This window comes from Bombyx mori, chromosome 17 (genome assembly GCF_030269925.1).
Source record: "Bombyx mori chromosome 17, ASM3026992v2".
Taxonomy (NCBI): Eukaryota; Metazoa; Arthropoda; class Insecta; order Lepidoptera; family Bombycidae; genus Bombyx; species Bombyx mori.
In genome coordinates this window covers 6,154,487-6,175,969 of record NC_085123.1, presented here as the reverse complement: position 1 = coordinate 6,175,969, position 21,483 = coordinate 6,154,487, and the positions used below count along the sequence as shown (strand labels likewise).

The 21,483-nt window shown below is 35.9% G+C and overlaps 1 protein-coding gene and 1 non-coding gene across 3 annotated transcripts in view; both read right to left on the bottom strand.

Moving 5' to 3' along the window:
- Positions 1-795: 795 nt before the first annotated feature.
- On the bottom strand, positions 796-902 carry LOC119629835 (U6 spliceosomal RNA). The gene has a single exon (XR_005245718.1). It is a non-coding gene; the product is annotated as a U6 spliceosomal RNA (small nuclear RNA).
- A 4,472-nt stretch (positions 903-5,374) lies between these two features.
- LOC101744259 (putative inorganic phosphate cotransporter) overlaps positions 5,375-21,483 on the bottom strand; it is a 39,830-nt gene continuing 23,721 nt past the window's right edge. For both annotated transcript variants that reach the window (XM_062673332.1, XM_004925797.5), the window contains 8 exons: positions 20,003-20,202; positions 17,727-17,963; positions 15,447-15,656; positions 14,386-14,553; positions 12,295-12,511; positions 11,123-11,244; positions 10,372-10,488; positions 5,375-7,042 (listed from right to left, as the gene is read on the bottom strand). In XM_062673332.1, the coding sequence (XP_062529316.1) occupies positions 6,824-7,042; positions 10,372-10,488; positions 11,123-11,244; positions 12,295-12,511; positions 14,386-14,553; positions 15,447-15,656; positions 17,727-17,963; positions 20,003-20,202 (1,490 nt within the window). In that variant the 3' untranslated portion in view covers positions 5,375-6,823. The remainder of the gene's footprint in view (positions 7,043-10,371; positions 10,489-11,122; positions 11,245-12,294; positions 12,512-14,385; positions 14,554-15,446; positions 15,657-17,726; positions 17,964-20,002; positions 20,203-21,483) is intronic.

Here is a 21,483-nt window from a genome sequence, read left to right as displayed (position 1 = left end):
CTCTACAAACCAGAGGGGGAGCCGCGGCACTAGTAAGGCGCTCACCCGCTCCGGGCTCCCCAGAAGGGGAAGACCGTCACGGGGAGGGGCCGTGTTACAACACTCCCCAGACGGGGGAGTGGTCCACCCAACGGGGTGGGAAATGGGTCCCCAAAAGGGGGCACCCCAACGATGTGGGGGGAAGTGACGAGTGGGGACAGCTCAGTCCCATGGGGGCAATCATTATGAGCACTCCCATATCACTCCGGTTAAGCCGACTATCTTACCATAGAAGGGGGTTCCAGTAGCTCCCTGGGTAGCGCCCAACCATCAGGTGGTCTGGCGTGCAAGGGAGCTATATTGTGGAGATGCTCGTGGGGTCCACCGTCGGCCCGCTCGTAAAGATTACGAGCTAGCCTCCGGATGAACTCCTCGAGCGACTCCACATCCAGATCCCGGGCAATTACGGCATTTCTGACGTAACGCCCTGCTCCTACTATCGTGCGAAGAGCCAGATTTTGCTGGACCTGTAACCTCTCCCGCATGCCCTGCGGGATGAGGTGATACCAGGCCGCAGCTGCGTACGTGATACGGGAACGGACATACGTCTTATAAATGCCGAGCTTAGTCCTGACCGGCAACCTGGAGGCCAACACCGGCCGGAGGAGGAATCTCGCATAGCGAGCGGCCGCCAACGCCGACATGGCGTGGGCGGTCATCCTCAAATTCCGGTCGATATCGACCTCCAAGTACCGGACGCTGGATCTAAACTCGACATTAGCGTCACGGAGACTGAGCTGTCCCGGGACGACTGTTAAAAATGTGGAACGCTTCACGAATTTGCGTGTCATCCTCGCGCAGGGGCCATGCTAATCTTCTCTGTATCGTTCCAATTTTAGTATATGTACTGCCGAAGCAAGTACTATTACCGGATTGGAATCGTGACCCGCTGAAAAGATCCGACGAGGAACTCAGCGGACTGATGTATAGGTTAGGTTGCACGCCGAACTCTTTGCCGAGTTCGACGCGTTCGGCTACCGGGGTCCCTAAGCCTGCTCCTAGTGTTAGGGCTGAAGGCGTCTAATGCAAAACTTATTGGACCTGATGGATCCGTAAGGACGTGACCAGCGGGATCTTGTCAGCTTATCAATAGCAAAGAATGAGAACAAAATAATGTATTCATGTATTATAAAAATGGATTAATAGAACGTTGACCATATTTAGAACATGTAGACTAAGATGTTGCTAAGATGACAGCTAAATCGATAGTTACACGAACATACTTTATTGTATTTAAATAATTTACTGTGAACAAGGTCTAACGATTGATTGTTATTCAACGAACATGAACGTTGAGTAACATCATTATGGAAATGTTGTCTAATGAATGCTAAAGCGATGTAAGCATTCAAAGCAAAAATATTTTAATGATTATTTTTATTGTGAAGTCGAAGTAAAGGAAGCGGCCCCCGGTGCATTCGTTATCCCCATCATCGTGGTGCAATATGCTCCCATCGCGCAGACTGATACCATTTTGTTTAATCAAATTACGTACTTAATAAGTGTACATGAATAAGCGCCGCGGTGAAGGAATAACACTGTTTTTTTAATACTTTTTTGATACCTTGAGACATAAGTTCTAAGGTCTCGGTATGGTTACAACGGCTGCCCCACCCTTCAAACCGAAACGTATAACTGTTTCACGGCAGAAATAGGCGGCGTGGTGTTACATACCCGTGCGGACTCAAAAGAGGTCCTAACACCAGTAATAAGGTCTTGTTTAATTACATACGAATATATGTGTTGTGATACGCTAACAATTTGAATACAAAATACGTTGATTTAACTTATTACGCTGTCAATGAATGTATTTGAATCATGAACTAGAGGTCCCGCAGTAGTCGAAATTCGACTATAATTAATTGCAACTGTAAGTTTGTACACTATTATGATTGTATTTTATACTTCTATAATCACAAATTTCGCCAAGACTATACTATAAAAAATATTAACAAAGACAAACAATATTTAATCTATTCTCAATTTGACAACAGACGTCAAGAACAAAAGTTTGACAATAAATAGTATGCATGCGTGTGTGCGTCAAATACATGGTATGTAGTGTGTGTAATTTTCTTTATTGATTTAATGTATCTTTTATGCATTATTTTAAAAAAATATTAGCATTATGCACTTCTTCTCTATATTCTCTATCAGTGTGGAAAATTTTATACTCCTCCGTCTGCGTAATTTTCGTAAAAAGGGATACAAAGTTTTTGCTTCACGTATTAATATATAGATATTGATTATTGTTCTTGTCATTCTTAATTTTTTAATCACCCACGGTCATCTACCCTCAGGCTAGGTTTCTCTGTAATATGGTAACCAGGAACTGATATGCTTATTAAATACGTTTAAATATAAACATAGATATGAAACACGGCCAAATAGTTTGTTTAAATTTACATGTTTCATTTACAATGGAAAAGTCGTTCGTGAAAAGTGTACATACATAATTCTTTGGTAAATACGTCTTCATTTGCAAGATACCAACAGAATAGGCTTCTTAATCTAATCATTTAGGTCGCAATGACAAATAATTATTAACAACTAGCTGACCCGGCAGACTTCGTAGTGCCTTAATCAATAAATGAAAGATCTAAACTTTTGTATAAAATAAACTTAAAACAAACAAAAGGAATCCGGCCGACGCCGCGACGTGGGACACATGAAAGGAAAAACAAAATTGTTATTTTTATTTAGTTCCGAGCATTTTCATATTTATCTAATATTATCCTTTTAAGCCTTCTCTGGACTTCCACAAATAATTCAAGACCAAAATTTGCCAAATCGGTCCAGCCGTTCTCGAGTTTTAGCGAGACTAACGAACAGCAATTCATTTTTAAATATACCTATATAGGTATATATAGATAGACAGCTACACGAAAAAAATCATCAATCTTTTCATTAATTGTCGTTTTAAATTAATTATATTATGTAAACTAATCATGTAAGCACATAATAGTACAGAGCATTTAAAAGCGACAGAATAATTTTAAAATTAATATTTCAATGCGTCCTAATCCAGCCGAGTTATAAATACTTATCTATTATGTCAGTTCGGTTGGATAATGCCTTCTCAATATTCAAGCCCACACCGTCGTTAAGTGATTGCCGATTGAATCAGCGAAGGGAATTAAATTTCTAAGTTGAGCAATGAATTGAATCGGAACTTCACGATCGGTCTTATTTAATTGTTATTTATTAACTCAGATAGAAAGTACTTGGTCCGGCCATTTGTAATCCAGTACCTTAATCAAAGTCATTGTCAAGTTATACTGCAAAGGAAAGGCTTTTTAAATAATAGGTGAGGGAAGAATTGTCACTTTAGGTATTTTGTACAAGAGCTCATTGTAACAAAGCAATTTCAAAGTTTCGGTTTTATTAGATTATTTTTATTTTTTTATTGCTTAGATGGGTGGACGAGCTCACAGCCCACCTGGTGTAAAGTGGTTACTGGAGCCCATAGACATAGACATAAATGCGGCACCCACCTTGAGTAGTAAGAAGAATACAAAGGTAATTATTAGATTTCACGCCATTCAATAATCTTACGAAACACCTACTACGTTTTGACTCACATCAAAGCTATTACAGATTTTTATATTCATTTAATGCTATTCAGCATGCGCGCAATATATCTTGTATTTTTATAGCAGAGCTGAGCAAAATGTTAAAATGAGATACTAAAAGGTCATTGGCATTCTAATTTTAATCGCATAGCTATGTTACGAATCACATAATTTGTGTCTGTTAAGCTATTTAAATGTTTGTCTATGCATTTTGGTTTTCTTAGTATTTGTAAGCATGCCTAGAAATAGTTTTGCCGCGTGTATATGATTAGGCGCAATTCACAATTAAAACGGAACATTACGTTTGTGAGATTCAACGTTATTTTAGTACATCATAAAAATCAAACCCGCAAAATTATAATTTGCGTAATTACTGGTGGTAGGACCTCTTGTGAGTCCGCACGGGTAGGTACCACCGCCCCGCCTATTTCTGCCGTGAAGCAGTAATGCGTTTCGGTTTGAAGGGTGGGGCAGCCGTTGTGACTATACTGAGACCTTAAAACTATATCTCAAGGTGTGTGGCGCATTTACGTTGTAGATGTATATGGGCTCCAGTAACCACTTAACACCAGGTGGGCTGTGAGCTCGTCCACACATCTAAGCAATAAAAAAAAAACATCAATATATACAGTAGTCGAAATTCGAATATAATTAATTGGAATTGTAACTTTATACACTATTATGATTATATCACAAATTTCGCCAAGACTACACTATAAAAAATATTAACAAAGACAAACAATATTTAATTTATTCTCAATTTGACAACAGACGTCAAGAACAAAAGTTTGACAATAAATAGTATGCATGCGTGTGTGCGTCAAATACATGGTATGTAGTGTGTGTAATGTTTTCTTTATTGATTCAATGTATCTTTTATGCATTATTTAAAAAAAAATTAGCTTTGTGCACTCCTTCTCTATATTCTCTATAAGTGTGGAAATTTTCAAACTCCTCCGTCCGCGCAATTTTCGTAAAAAGGGATACAAAGTTTTTGCTTCACGTATTAATATATAGATGTATATTCAAAAAAAAACAAGTAAAGGGCGACGAGATCTTTCTGAAGATTAGAAAGTTAATTGATAAATCGATTTGAGGATACTTATTTCTACTACCGAGGTATGATGGCGATGTACTGATTGTAGCTGGGTCAGATCGCCAAACGATTAGGTTTAGCTCATAGACACAACCCACTGAGTTTCATGCCGGATCTTCTCAGTCGGTCGCGATTTTCAGCGAACCACTGCTCTTGGTAGGGTCAGTGTTAGCATTTTTATAAAGTAGAGCCTATGAGCTCACCTCCCAGTCCATGAGTAGTAGGAATAGACCCTTAGTCTTCCGACGATTAGATAGGAAAAAAAACATGTGTGCAATTCACACGTGGTAGAAGTGAAACCTTTAAACCGGAAGGCTTTAAGATAATTCGACGAATATAAAGTTTCAGGAAAAGGATAATTTAAGGTTTAAATAATTATCATAGTGATACAAAGTTTGATAATAATTATTTTACATTTTATTCATAAATATTACATTGATTTATTCAGAATGTATTAAGTACGAATATTAGGTACGAAGCAGAGCCCAAAGAGAACCACGAATATAAGAAGCACTGTATAAAGTTTTCTATCTCATTTTCTCTCACGTTAAATCTTATGAATTTATGTGTCTGTCTCTTTTTACTGTCGCTTTTTCGTTTCGTTGACTTTTGAATCACAACGATGCTAAAAAAGAATGCAAAATTTGTATGGTGAAATGAAAACATGTTTATGTTTTGTAAATTTCACTGTTTATTGTATTACAAATTAAATAGATTGTATCTAATACACTACTTAAACTTTATTTATTCTACACATATCACAATTTTATTATATAGTTGAAAATTTCAAGTCATTCACTGTTCAAATTATAGTCGTTGCCATTTTTGAACTTAGAACTAGTAGTTACTTTGAATTGTATCATTTGATGTTCGTCCCACACGACATCAAGTGTAAGTATCACAACAAGTCATTCACTGTTCAAATAGTCGATGCCATTTTTGAACTTAGAACTAGTAGTTACTTTGAATTGTATCATTTGATGTTCGTCCCACACGACATCAAGTGTAAGTATCACAACAAGTCATTCACTGTTCAAATAGTCGATGCCATTTTTGAACTTAGAACTAGTAGTTACTTTGAATTGTATCATTTGATGTTCATCCCACACGACATCAAGTGTAAGTATCACAACAAGTCATTCACTGTTCAAATAGTCGATGCCATTTTTGAACTTAGAACTAGTAGTTACTTTGAATTGTATCATTTGATGTTCATCCCCACACGACATCAAGTGTAGGTATCACAATTTAGCTAATATATAAAATTGAAGCTAAAATTGAATACAAATAAACACAGATACATATAATAATCACTGCTTTAGAGTAATCATATCATCGATGGCACATTTAATTCGTAATTGCACCTGTATTTTGAAATGGAAATGAAAATTAAAGACAATGAAATAATTAATTGTCGTTAGAATAGTATAATATTCACATAAAACTAAAAATGTTTTCACTATTTCAAGATTAAATTGAAAGAATTTCTACTGATTCTTCGTTAAAATACATTTCGCAAAATTATCAAAAATGTAAACAAACAAAAAACATACTTGCATTTTTTTGTACTTTTATAATTTTATACGTTATAATTTAAATGTTCCCAAACGTAATAATAATAATAATTAAAAAGTATTCTCACTTTGTAGCACAACCATTCACTAAATTGAAGTACAACAAAAATAATATTATATTCGGAATATTTAGTTGTCAATTTCTTAAAATTTCTAATTTCGCAACGCCAAAAAAATATTATTAAAAAATAAACACGGATTTTGTAGGTACTTGCACTTAATTAAAACTTTAGAACCTGCACTTACAGCTTACGCTATACAATCATTTCAATAAGCATGTGACATATATTCTGCAGACGATCATGTAAATTTAGATGTAATGTAGATTGTTCATAGATTGCCAGCAGTGAAAACTGTAAGCTCACTTTGCAACATGTAAATAATGTTTTTGTTATGTTTATGTACACAGAGTTAAACAAAAATAGTGAAACTTGTTCAGTTACATAATGCCGAAAAATGAGGGCGAAACAAAATTAAATTTTATTAAACTATGATGTAATATATTCGAAATGACAATCCGATTTGTTGAAAATTCCACGTTTTCACTTCCCGGAATCATTAGCTTCGGCTTTTTTACTTTTCTCTTTGTCTTCGTCCGCCATTTTCAGGGGACCGTGTTTCCAATCAGCAGGATAACCGTATTGACGCACGTCATCCCACCACTGACGTTTCCCGTCAGCCCAAATTATGTACACGACGTTCGTTCCAACCAGAACGGCGAAACAAACCCAAAACGCGACACGCCACTGTACCAGGGTTGACTGTGAAATAAATTAACAATTAATTTAAGTATTTTTTATTTATTTTTTTTAATGCCCTTGTAGGCAGACGAGCATACGGCCAACCTGATGGTGAGTGGTTACCGTCGCCCATGGACTTCAGCAATGCCAGGGGCAGAGCCAAGCTGCTGCCTACCCCTTAATACTCTCCACAAGCCTCGTTTGAAGAAGGACATGTCATAGCGCTCGGGAAACACCGTGGAGGGGAGCTCATTCCATAGCCGGATGGTACGTGGCAAAAAATATCTCTGGAAACGCACTGTGGATGACCGCAGTGGCTCCAGGTAGTATGGATGAACTCTACTCCGGTGGCAGGCGGTGCGATGGTAAAAACGAGTTGCCGGTATCATCTCGAACAATTCCTCAGAGCACTCCCCATGGAACATACGGTACAAAATACAGAGGGAACCGAATTGTTCATCCTAAACAAATTGCTACTACTACTAATGTGACCACAATCGAGAAATTTCCTGGTGAAAAATCCATTAGTCACCCTGGTCTTAAGAACAAGTAAAACAAATGGTATAAAGTAAAACAGTCACGTTTTTGCATCTAAGAAATAAGAGAAATTGAATTACAGCACGCCTGGTGTATTTGCATAAGTGATGCGCCTCTACAAAGTTTAAAAGTAGGAAGTACCTAATGTCATTTTAAAAAAAAAATACAACTTAATACATATTCACAAATAAATTCTATGGTGATGGAATGAAATCGAGTAAAAAACCATTGAGCATAATCAATACTTATTTACATTTCACTTTCCTTTCACAAGTTCTTAGTGTCAAATCCCTTATCTTTAACTATGATTCTTTAGTAGAAAGCCAGACTTTCTCTTGATATAGCTCAATGTTCACAGTGGTAATAACGTTGAGATGTTTTAGAACTTCGCAAACAAATTAATAGTAGGTGGGCCGTGAGTTTCTCTGCTCATCTATCGCATTTAAATTGAAATAATATTCAATCTATTTCGTGACATAGAATTAATAACGTATTTTACGGGCTGTATACAATCTGGAAGGTTCAGAAACTAATTTTCAAAGGTATTAATCGAACTACTCCGACCGAGGCTAAATTGTTTCATGTCCACAAGTTTTCGCAGCTTGTCGTGAAATAAATAGGAACGGTGACAGCCTTAAATGTAAAACTTTGACACGGAACCCTGAAGTTGATATTTCCGAACCGGATTCGGTCTAAGCCATGAATTTTACCAGTAACAAGGTGCTTCAAATAAAAACTTTGTTAGAACATCGATTGGAGGCGTCATTAAATTTTCCGATTCGAAAATTGAAAGGAATATTATTACGACTGGATATTTTATTATTGAATTTGATAATTAGAAAAGGTTTCAAACGACATTACGATATTGTTATGAAAGAAATTCAATTTTTCCCGCGATAGGTAGGTACTCCTTCGTGAAGTGTCAATCCATCTTGATATATATTGCTTTTGAGTTACTATTAAACCCCCGTCTTTGGTTTCACTTAAAACAATTTACTTTTAAACTCAATTCATCAATAACCATCTAGAACTTCGACTGATCAAAGCAATCCGATATCAACTATATTACATAGCGCTGTCTTTCCCGTTAGTTTACTCCACGCTTTTCATTCGGCATATCATTAATTTTCTGTATCGCCTCTGCCCAGATAGTTCAAAATACGCGATAAATACTGATCGTTACGTATCTCTTAGAGAGGACAATAGAAGAGGAATTCAAAGTTGATACCTGAATGGCATAGCTCTTTCTGGCGGTCTCAAAGCCCAAAAACCGGGACTATGCTAAAATACAAGGAATCTTTTTTTTTATTGCTTAGATAGGTGGACGAGCTCACAACCCACCTGGTGTTAAGTGGTCACTGGAGCCCATACACATCTACGACGTAAATGCGCCACCCATCTTGAGATATAAGCTCTAAGGTTTCAGTATAGCTACAACGGCTACCCAACCCTTTAAACCGAAGCGCATTACTGCTTCACAGCAGAAATAGGCAGGGTGGTAGTACCTACCCACGTCACAAGATGTTCTACCACCAGTAATAACGCAAATTGTAATTTTGCGGGTTTGATTTTTATTACACGATGCTATTCCTTCACTGTGGAAGTCAATCGGGAACAGTTGTTGAATACGTATTTCATTAGAAAAATTGGTACCCGCCTGAAATCCGAACACCGGTGCATCGCTCAACACGAATGCATCGGATGTCTTTATCCTTTAGGCCACGACGACTTAACTCTACATATTTTCAAAATCTTATAGGTTCCAAATTCTTATCAATATTTGCAAATATTGACAGAGACGAGCTACGTTGAGGAACTTCACTGTGCATCGAGTCCAGTTTCAGAGAGAGAGAGAGAGAGAGTATTCTTTATTATACACCATAAAACAAATAAACAGTGCGATACATTAAACACAAATAAGTACAATTGGCGGTCTTATCGCTAAGAGCGATCTCTTCCAGACAACCATCAGGTGGACAAGAATCATTTGGAAACGAACTACGCGCGGTGTACCATTCCAGTGAAATACATATACATGTATGTACACATACATATACATACACATACATACACACATACATATCTCCGAAAATATATATACAATTAATACAAAAATAATTTCAGAGTCAAGTTTGTAACTTGAATTTCCAAACATCTACAATTTTTAGAGACCAATATTCCAATCGTGCTGAACATCTGTTACCGATTCGAATATAGGGCTGTATCTCCAATTTTAAAATGGAGCACACGGAGCCACCGAACAAAACGTGCATGTAAAGCATTTGTATCTTATCACTTATAACTAGTGCGATGATGCCTTGATTTAAAATCCATTTACAAAACTCCACAGCCTTTCCTAGCAATGCGTTTCAGTGTGACACTCACGTAAACATAGCGCTAACCATCAGTGTATAAAAACAGCCACAAGAATCTATATACATACATTCAATTATTATTTTAAAAAAAATCTTATACGATTTAATTTTGAGCCAGTTTTTGGTTTAAATTGATAGAAATAATTAAACGAAATTAATAAACGCGATATTAAAAGCCAGAAAAGTAGTTTTTATCAATCCAACGTTGTGCGAAAAGCAAAGACGGTACATATTATTATAAATAAATTAAAATCTTGCAATCTAATTATTCTAAGTTCCGAACGACAATGTTCGTAACGTCGCTCTATCCATCAATGACATCCGCTTTGGAAATTTCTCTTTGCGTCAGAAAACAATAAGAACCACTAAGAAAACAATTGTATCCAGGCCACTTTAATAAATGAAAATCCGTTTTTTTTTTCTCGTAAGTATACTTACGTCTGGCGTTAATAGCCCAATTAGATACGGCGTGATGATTCCCGATATTGTTGACGTCCCGTTGATCATGGCGGTCAAGGAACCCGCGTAATTCGGTGCCAAGTCTAAAGCATTCACCTGTGCAATTAAAAGGCTTGATACATTTTTAGATTGAAAGCGACTTATTGATTCGTTTGAAATCTTAACTATTATTTACGATACAGAAATCAATTTCAAAGTTTCGGAATTGCTTATTAGGTAAATATAAATATAAATAAAGTAGTTGACCCGGCAGACTTCGTAGTGCCACAATCGATAAATAAAAAACGAAATTTTTTGTATAAAATAAACTTAAAACAAACAAAAGGATACCGTCCGAAGGGGGACACATCATTTTCATTTAATTCCGAGCATTTTCATATTTATTTACCTTTTAAACCTTCTCTGGACTTCAACAAATAATTCAAGACCAAAATTAGCCAAATCGGTCCAGCCGTTCTCGAGTTTTAGCGAGACTAACGAACAGCAATTCATTTATATAATATAGAGATAAATATAAATAAATATAAATTAAATAAAAGTAAATAAAAATATACGCCTTTAGTTTTCAACAATACTGCCAATTAAGATTTTGCCAAGTAATAAGATTTTCAGCATACAGTTTAGACAAAAACATATCATAAATCCATAACTACTTAAGAATGGCTTTCTCTGTAAAACAATGCTAGTTGCTTCAGTTTTTTTTTGTTTATTACAATATTTCAGGCAATACCTTCATTCCACTGTAGAATCCTCCCATGAGAGCCATAGATGCGATGAAATAGGCGACGGCGGCAAAACGGTCACAGCCCGCATATGAAGCCAATATGATACATATTGCGGGCCCCGTCGCAGCTGTCGGCAATGAAATACTACATTGGACTTATGAAACTTGTTTGTTTGCGTATTAAATTTTGGGAACAGCCAACCATTCAGGGCTCTGCAAGTTATTTGTAGCTACCATTATTTTTTATAACATGCCCTATTATATTATTTATGTATTCTGTTGTATATGAATCACATCAAAGACAAACATTATTTAATCTATTCTCAATTTGACCACAGACTATAAGCAAAGCTTGACAATAGTCAAATAGTGTCAAATGTCAATATTGTCAAATAGTGTGCGTAATGTTTTTTTTATTGATTGAATGTATTTTTATGCATAATTCAAAACAATATATAATTTACATTTTGCACTCCTTCTGTATATTTTCTAAAGTGTGGGAAATTTCATACTCCTCCGTCCGCGCAATTTTCGTAAAAAGGGGTACAAAGTTTTTGCTTCACTTATTAATATACAGATAATGATATGGCTAATATTTTTTTTTCTGGTTTGAAGGGTAGAAAAGCCGTTTTAATACACAATTGAGACTTCAACCTTATTTCTTTAGGTGCGTAACTCACACTTAGGGCAGCAACCTATGAACTCATCCACCCAATTAAATTAAAAACAATTGCACTATCTAATTTTACATTTTGTAATTTATAAGACAACACTTTTATTGTGACAAGTGAAATATATAAATGACTTTGATTTGGTGTTTGATCAGTATAAGAATACTTATTCATGTTTCAAGGTTTTCATGATATGAATTATTTACAAATTCAATTTGTAGTAAAATATCAAGTAGACATTTTAGTTATTGAATACAATCGATGAAATTTTTATACGATGCAATTGATGATTAAATCGTATCGTTTGGTAAATTATAATTTTCGATATAGATATATTATGTACATAAGTTCTATTTGAAATAAGGAAAACATAACGCTTTCAAGGAAAGCTCGATTTTAACGCCCATTTAATTCTTGTGTCGGGATCATTGAATAAAAGCAATTCTTGAAGAGTAATCTCGAACAACTTCAAAAATTTGTATGTATATCAACAGAGTAATACAATACCTATAGTCGTATGAATGATCCGGCCGGTCTTAATGGAATGCCAATTCTTTTTCACGCAAAAATCACAGGCCCATCCAAATATAAATGAGCTTATCCACATGGCGAGATACGGAATCGCAGTTAGCGTTCCAGTTGTAGCGATATTGAATTTAAGAACGTCTGTCATGTATTTCGGTAAATCTGTCACCATTGTGTAGTAGCCCCAGTCGTGACCAACCTGAAAATAATGTTAATTGATATTAAAGTGCAAATTTGCAAATGGCCTCTCAGTTATTAAGTGGACAGACAACATACAAAAGCCTATACAAGACGTCAAAATGCTCAGGGTACGTAATAGGTACCCCTATAAATTCATAATACCACCAATAAAATATATTACGTTACCTATAGCAATTTTACTGGTGGTAGAACGTCTTGTGAGCCCGCACGGGTAGGTACCACCACCCTGCGCCTATTTCTGCCGTGAAGTAGTAATGCGTTTCAGTTTGAAGGGTAGGGCAGACGTTGTGTTGTAAAAGCTGGGACTAGGAATCTATGATTCAAGATGGGCGGTGGCATTGACGTGCTTGATGCCTATAGGCTCCGGTAATCAATAACACCAGGGGGGCCGTGAGGTCGTCTACCCATCTAAGCAATAAATAAAATAGCAACGGATGGATTTGACCTGATATGCCAGATGGAATTATGCAAGAAATATCTTACGAAAACGTTATCTAAGGCTTCCTTCAGAATAACGCAAATTATGTCGTTCGTGTAACAGTATCGTGGAGTATTGTGTAACCTATAATTATGAATTCTAATAAACGTTTCTACAGAAATCGAGTCCTCCTCCAAGGTCTCGTATTGTGTAAGAATAAACAATGCGAGTGGGAAACGCAATAACTTTACGTCATTAAAATTTGTTGAGAGTTAATTCTAAATTAATTTGCAACATTCAAATAATTATTGATTGAAACGAAGTACAATGTGGCTGTACTTGTGGCTTACTAACTATGGATGATAATTGGATTGCGATTAAATGACACATTTTGATATATATGTATTTTTATTTATGTATTGCCCTTGTAGATACACGAGCATACGGTCCACCTGATAGTGAGTGGTTACCGTCGCCCATGGACTTCAGCAATGCCAGGGGCAGAGCCAAGCCGCTGCCTAACGTTAAGTGTTAAGTACGCCCCAAAAGTCTCGTTTGATATAATTAAAAATACTTTTACGGTTTAATCTTGCATGTATTATTTTCATTTTATTATTTCTAATGTTTGCGTGATTATGGACAATCTATCGATAATGTGCAAACTGCTCTAATGTAATTACTATTTCAATTGAAACAATTACGAACGGTACATAGATGAATTGACTGTGGTCGAATTGTTAAATTCGCCAGTGTACTCTTGGCCACGCAATTATGATGAGATTTGTTACTAAAATGTACCTAAAAATGTACACGACGATACGATTGACGACGAAATGACAAGGAAGGAACGTCCTAAAAATACTTAAATGCACTGTGTGAAATGTAATATGCGAGAGAAGGCAGTGCAGTGATGACGTATGGTAGGCATGAATGGTCACATGCTGCACCGACTCCATATACTGGGATAAAGACAAGAAAAAGACAGTTCATGAACGACTTGACATTTTTTCAGGTCAGGGTAGCAGGAAATCGCCGTAGCTCCGCCTAAGAGGTACAGGAAGTCGACGGTCAATGTCGGGGCTAAATCGACTTTAGTGCCTTCCGCTTCGGTCGGGTCGGGTCAGGTTCCCTTACATCCCTCCGATGTAAGGGAACCTGACCGATGCAGACTAGGGGAAAGAGACGTATTTGCGTGGAGTGCATCTCTCCGCTACCCTAGTCCCACAGAGCGCCGAAGGGTACTTTATAATATCGATATGCATATTGTCGCGCTTCCATTCACTACTTTTTGTTGTTTGTTTTTGACATTTAATTTTGTTTTTATAAAATTAAGTACTAAATTTCTCTTCTTCTCGTCTTTTTCAATATCTTAAGATTGGCGAATGTGTATTGAGTTGTATATTCACCTATAAGTGCTATACAACAAAATAACAGGTTGAAATTAGTTGACTCACAGCAGCGAACAATAATGCCCAAACAGGCACTGATCTGACAATCGCTTTCCAAGGCACGGGGTCTCTGACGCTTTTTGTATCAGCACTGGTTACTGTTTCATTAAGATAATTCAACTCCTCTTCAGAAATATACGGGTGAGTGTTTGGTGTACTGAAGCAAAGTATACTCTGAAATTAATAAAATTTTATTAATGTTCCGAAGAATTTTTGAGATAATCCCATCATCACATTTTTACCATTGCACTGCCCGCTATCGGAGTAGAGTTCATTCATACTACTTAGACTACGTTCAACCACAGTGCTTTTTTTAAGATTTTTCCTGCCATATCCCAAACCGCTTGGAATGAAAACCCCTCTACGGTGTTTCCCGCGCTACGACATGTCCTTCTTCAAACGAAGCGTATGGAGAGTACTCAGAGTTAGGCAGTGACCTGGCAATGACGGGTCGTATGCTAATCAGCCTACAATCCGGCTATGAGCTCCTCTCCACGGTGTTTCCCGAGCGCTATGTCCTTCGTCAAACGAAGCTTGTGGAGAGTATTAAGCGGTAGGCAGCGGCTTGGCTCTGCCCCTGGCATTGCTGATGTCCATGAGCGATGGTAACCACTCACCATCAGGTAAGCCAAGCGCTCGTCTGCTCTCATGGGCAATAAAATAAAAGAAACCTTCAAACTACACCACTAAAAATATTAAAAAAGTAAAACAATTGGATTTTTATAAAAAACTCATTCTATTTTTATGTATGTTCGCTCTTTAACCTTGTTTGGGTAAATAAATTATAATTCATTAGAAAATGTTTTTACTAGAGAAAATTAGTGTATTTATTTACATGAGAAAAGTTCACAATGTAAAAAAATACATGTATAAATATCAGTCTCATTGCGAACTGGTTAAGCGCTGAAATATGTATTATTTGATTTTTATACTTTATATTTTGATATTTTATTAGTAAGGGCACGCTAACATATTTAAAAATTCCCCATTTTCAGCTCAGTAATTATACACTGATGTTCTTTTCAATTAAATGCTTTCATAATAGATAGATTTTTATATCGACTTACCCAAGCCACGAACCATAGTACACCAAAGCATCCGAAGAAATAAAACACATTAGCCCAATCACCATCTCCAGCCATCAAGAATCCTGACATGAAAGAACCGAATATATTTCCTATTTGTGCTCCACCGAAGACCAAAGCTCCTTGCCGTGATCGTTCATGGGGTGGAACCCATCGAGCCAGTACTATCATCAGAGCCGGCATTGTTGGACCCTGGAAAAGTCATGTAGGTACTACTCTTTAATGACTAGAATTAAAGCAAATATTTTTTGGGTGATTTTTCTTGTTAATCTTAACGAAGCTATAACAAATTACGAAACAAAGAAAAAATCTTAAAAATAAATTTATTTCGCGATCCGTATTTAATTAATATGTCTCGTCGTGAATTACATAATACTATTTACACATATTTCGTTGCATAAACTTTTTATTTAAAACTTATATTACGAGTATCAACTTGCAACGATTTATTGATTTCGCTAATCGTGTCGTACAATGGATTTTTATTACAAAACCTTGAATGTGCGTGAGAGGGAGGGAGCGAACGCATTGGATTGCATTCTTCGAATTCGGCATTGATTTGACTGATTACTTCAAATCGATTCGAATTCTAATTTTAGTTCCAATCATCGCAAAAATCTTCATACATTAAAAATAACTAGTGGTCCCCTGGTAGTCGAAATTCGACTATAATTAATTGAAATTATAAGTTTGTACACTATAATGATTCTATCGTCAAATATTATTATACTTCTATAATCACAGATTTCGCCAAGACTACGCTTTAGACAAATATTAATAAAGACAAACAATATTTAATATATTCTCAATTTGATCACAGACTTTAGATAATAACAAAAATTTGACAATAAGCAAATATGTATGCATTTTTGTGTTTGTGTCAAATACATGGTAGGGTGTGTAATGTGTTTTTTAGGTGATTTAATGTATTTTTTATGCATAATTTAAAAAAATATTAACATTGTGCACTGCTTCTCTATATTCTCTATAAGTGTGGGAAATTTCATACTCCTGCGTCCGCGCAATTTTCGTAAAAAGGGGTACAAAGTTTTTGCTTTACGTATTAATATAGATGTATTATAGATGACACATTACAAGTTAAGCTAAATGAATAATAATAAAACACTCTTTTATGTGTCTTTTTATACGGTCTGCCTTTATAAAACTGTTTTGAATGTCTTTTAAAACTCTAATAATAGTCGGGTAAATGAGTTCACGGTCGAAGTTCTGGTCAACAAGTTTTTTTTTTTTCGAGAATTTCATCGACTTCTTTTGTATAAGTAAAGGCAAATTCTAAAAGAATATAATGATGTCACGGCTAATTCAAGACTTAAGTAGTTGCATTAGTACTTAAATGAGTTACATTATTGCTTATCCGAATTTGTTTAAGTAAGATCCGGTTGAATAGCATTACTCGTGACATTGTCGTATGATAATATACTGTAACAACTTATAGGTGGTGACAAGATTGAAAAGAATGAAAGTACATTGGACCGGTGAAGGGAATGGTAACGCGTTTCCCTTGAAATCAATGTAATTTTGTGAGTAGTTCAATTAATAATATCATGACTTCAAACATACTTTTTTTTCTTTATTTCTTAGATCTTTCTTTTAAAAAAAATATAGTTCGCTTTTTTATGTTCGTTTCATTGTTACTCGGATTTTTTAACATTTACAGTTGGTACATATTACTTTGCAATAATCTAATTATTAGGAAGAAGATATACTCGTAACAAGAAGTCATAATAATAATATTACTTTGTATAAGCTTACGCAAAACAAATCAATATCAAGCGTATTATTACAAATACTATTATTTGTCCCATGTACTGGACTATTTATATCTGTTGCGAAACAGTCAATAATTCCGGCCTCAAAGATGCTAACTTACAATTTCGACTTTATGTCTCAAGGTGAGTGGCGGCATTCGTGCTATGTCTATGTTTTTTTTTTATTGCTTAGGTGGTTGGACGAGCTCACAGAGGACCTGGTGTTAAGTGGTTACTGGAGCCCATAGACATTTAAAACGCCACCACCACCGCCACCCACCTTGAGATATAAGTAGTTACAACGGCTGCCCCGCCCTTCAAGCCGGAACGCATTACTGCTTCACGGCAGAATTGGCGGGGTGGTGGTACCTACCCTTGCGGACTCACATGAGGTCCTACCACCAGTGAGCTTCGGTTAGTATTTAATAGTCGTCTCGTTTAGAACAAACAATGAAACAGCAAAAGTAAATGAAGAATGAAATATTGTCCTTACCTCACCCATTCCTTGTAATACTCTCAAAATGAATAGCCAAGTAGCTCCCCCAGCTTTCACAACTACGGGCGTCATGAGCGTGAAGATAGCTGTACTCAGAAGACCTATTCCCAAAGTCCATTTCCCTCCGTATTTTTCCGCCAAGTATCCTCCAGGGACATGAGTTATAGCGTATCCATAGTAAAACCCGCTGAGTATCAGGCCTTGCGTTGATTCGGACCAATCGAATATAGCGTACTGAAATAAAATATAAATTCTTATATAGAACAATTAATTTGCTTAAACATTTCACAAAAAAATCTTAAGCATTTGGTGGTAGGACCTCTTGTGAGTCCGCGCGGGTAGGTAACACCACCCCGCCTATTTCTGCCGTGAAGCCGTAATGCGTTTCGGCTTGAAGGGTGGGGCAGTGCCGTTGTACCTATACTTGAGGCCTTAGAACTTATATCTCAAGGTGGGTGGCGCATTTACGTTGTTGATGTCTATGGGCTCCAGTAACCACTTAAAACCAGATGGGCTGTGAGCTCGTCCACCCATCTAAGTAATAAAAAAATGCAAAGTCTTATAGTATTTTTTTTAATAATGTATGTACGTGTTGCAGCAAAAAAAAGAAAGAAATCAAACATCACGTAAAATGTTAATTTCAAATAGCTACATTTAGAAGGAATAGTAATTGAGCTAAGATTTTCTAAAAAAAATGTTTTGCATTATTAACGGCCGTCTGGTGTAGTGGTAAGTGACATGGTCACTACACAAGGGGGTCGCGGGTTCGAATCCCGCCAAGGGAAGATATTTGTATGATAAATATAAATGTTTTTTCCAGGGTTATGGATGTATATTAAATAAATGTATGTGTATAATAGAAATCTTACATTTATTTCCGTTATCTGATACCTGTAACACAAGTTCTTTACGAACTTATCACGGGATCAGTTAACGTGGCGTGACTGTTAGTAAATATTTATTTATTTATTTATTTATTATACGAGTATATTTAAATTACAGTTGACGATATGACGTAATCATCAAAGCTTTTTAATTCAATCACAATCTTACTTATGTCATGTACGTTAATTAACCAATTACGTAAACTGTATTAATTTAATTACTCAGTTGTTCCATTATAAAATTTAAAAGTACAGCAATGCTTCGCAGTGTTTCATTAAAATTTTACTGTACAACACTGATTTTAATTAAGCCGTAATGTTAAACACGATAAGCTTTCGGTCCTGGTGTTGACAGGAACGCCGCCAATGAGGTCATTGACACATAAAGTCCAAGTTTTAATAATACAGAGCAAAGATAAAATCCTTGCTCTGTAATATTAAACATCCTACACTTAAAATCAAAACAAATGACTGTTTTGCAGAAATCAATAGGACTGAAGCCACGAATAACACACTATAATAATAACATAGTTATTTATTTATTTATTGCTTTGAAGCCACCTGATGGTAAATCGTTACCATCGCCCATGGACATCAGCAATACTAGGGGCACAGCCAAGTCTCTATCTACCGCTGAGTACCCTTCGCAAGCCTCGTTTGAAGAAGGACATGTCATAGCGCTCTGGAAACACTGTTATTAAGTTATATGTATTTACATTTTTTTCTCTAATGCTTAAATGGGTCACTAAGCTCTAGGCCCTCCTGGTGTTAAATGGTTACTAGAACCCATGAATAACATGAGTCCTGATGTCGATGTCTGGATTGTATTGCATAACAGCTGTTTCACACATCAAACCAAAACGTATTTCACGTCAGATTGTTTTTATGGGATTTTATGACCTGGTAACTCAGACCTTTAGGTCATGTCTTATTTTAATTTATATTTTTATTTTTATGAAAAAAGGATAAAATGGAGTGAAACGAAATGAAGATAATTAATTTGATACATTCATCAACTAGGCCGAAATAAAATGAAATGAGATGAGATTATATGGGATGAAATAATATAATCTCAGTAAAATGGTGATCATTGACTGAGATTTTTTCAGTGGACTTTTTGGACGATACCGAGAAGTTACGTTCAGCGGCTTTGTTTCATTTTCCCACATTTGTGCACTTTCACAGATATTAAACAGTCAATAAACCACCGTTATTACACATTTAAACCTGAAGAAACACTAAATAGACAAAATAAAACAAATCACACAAGTTCACTCCTCGCGTTCGCGCCAAAAAGTCCTCGCGTCAGAAATTGACACGTTTTTGTTATCTACCCACGCTGGCTTACCTACAATACTACTTAACACTAGTCAACTGATCTCAACCTACCGGTTTCAAGCTAACTGTTCCGTTGGTCAGTATTTCGCTGTCGTCAGGACACGCGTCAGGATCAAAATGCGCGTCTTCGTGTTTTGTTGTATTAACCATTTGAGTGACGGCCAGGTTGAGGCAAACTCGCATGGTGTACGCGTTGCACACAGCCAACAGACCCATGATGCCCAAGACATACCGCTGGGGAATTAGGAACACTGGAGGAAATGTTTTTATGTAGTGATTTAGTATTTGTTTTCAGTCAATATTGTGAAATACATAAATATGTAGATTTGCGTGAAATGTATAATGCTTTTCTAAATTATTCACCACTGTGGCTCTTGAAACCTTAATCTATACTACAAAATATTGTTGTACGGTTTTCATTGATTTCTTGGTGAATCAAGTCAGCAATGAAAATTTCACATAAATAGTTTTTCACATTCTAACCGTAAAATTTCATGTATTTTTATTCTCCGATTTATTTTATATCCAATATAAAACTCTCATATAAAAATTTATTGTTATTTTCAATCTTTTATTACTAATACTAATACTAATTACTTGTACAATAAACAAAAATATTCAAAAGAAGCGCATATCTCGGAGCTAATCTAAAGCTATCTATATTTCCTTAATAGTATTATACCAGAAACCTTCAAACGTCAAAAACAGTTTCAATTCCTTCCGATAAATGATGCGAGAAAACATCATCATGATAACATCATATCATGATATATTAAACAACATTTATTTTTATATATTACTAGTTAAAACCGCTGTGACTACGAGTATAGTGTGAGAAATTGGTAATTTTTTTTTGAGAATGCATTACAAAAAACATTAGTCACATCAATCGCGGTTCGATTCTTGGGTGATGTAATTCAGAATAAGAAAGCAACGATGACATCAAAGTATAAATGACACCTTAGTAACATCGAGGATCATTTGAAATTGACATTGGATAAACGAAAATCGAGATAAATCATCAAGATTAAATCTCTGAATTCGATAAGATACTATTGAGATGACATTAGAAGCAAGAAAACTAAACCGCGGATTTGTATGTATATCTAAATTTTTTATATTCAAATGCTTAAGACTCGTTTCATTAACACTAGGCCCAGATTGATCAAAACACCGATTAACATACTTTGTCCTTCTCTAGCGGTACAATCAAACACGAATGTTGATGATAGAGTTTTCTAGAAACATTCATCTGTGTTTAATATTCAGTTATTGTTACGGTATCGTGATTGTCATTGACAAGTAATTAAAACTATAGTTTTTATTTTTTTCTAATTTATTTTACGACTTAGTCAAGATGCACGAATGAGTAACTCTATCGCGATTTAAGCTGGCGCCTTAACTATCTTGTCTTAAGGCGTCTATGAAGATCATTCTTAATGTCTCTAATAGCTTAAGGGAAGGAGTTATTGTTTAATAGTTCTTAAACCACATGACGTATTATCTTTTCTTTACTACATTAGATCGGAGCC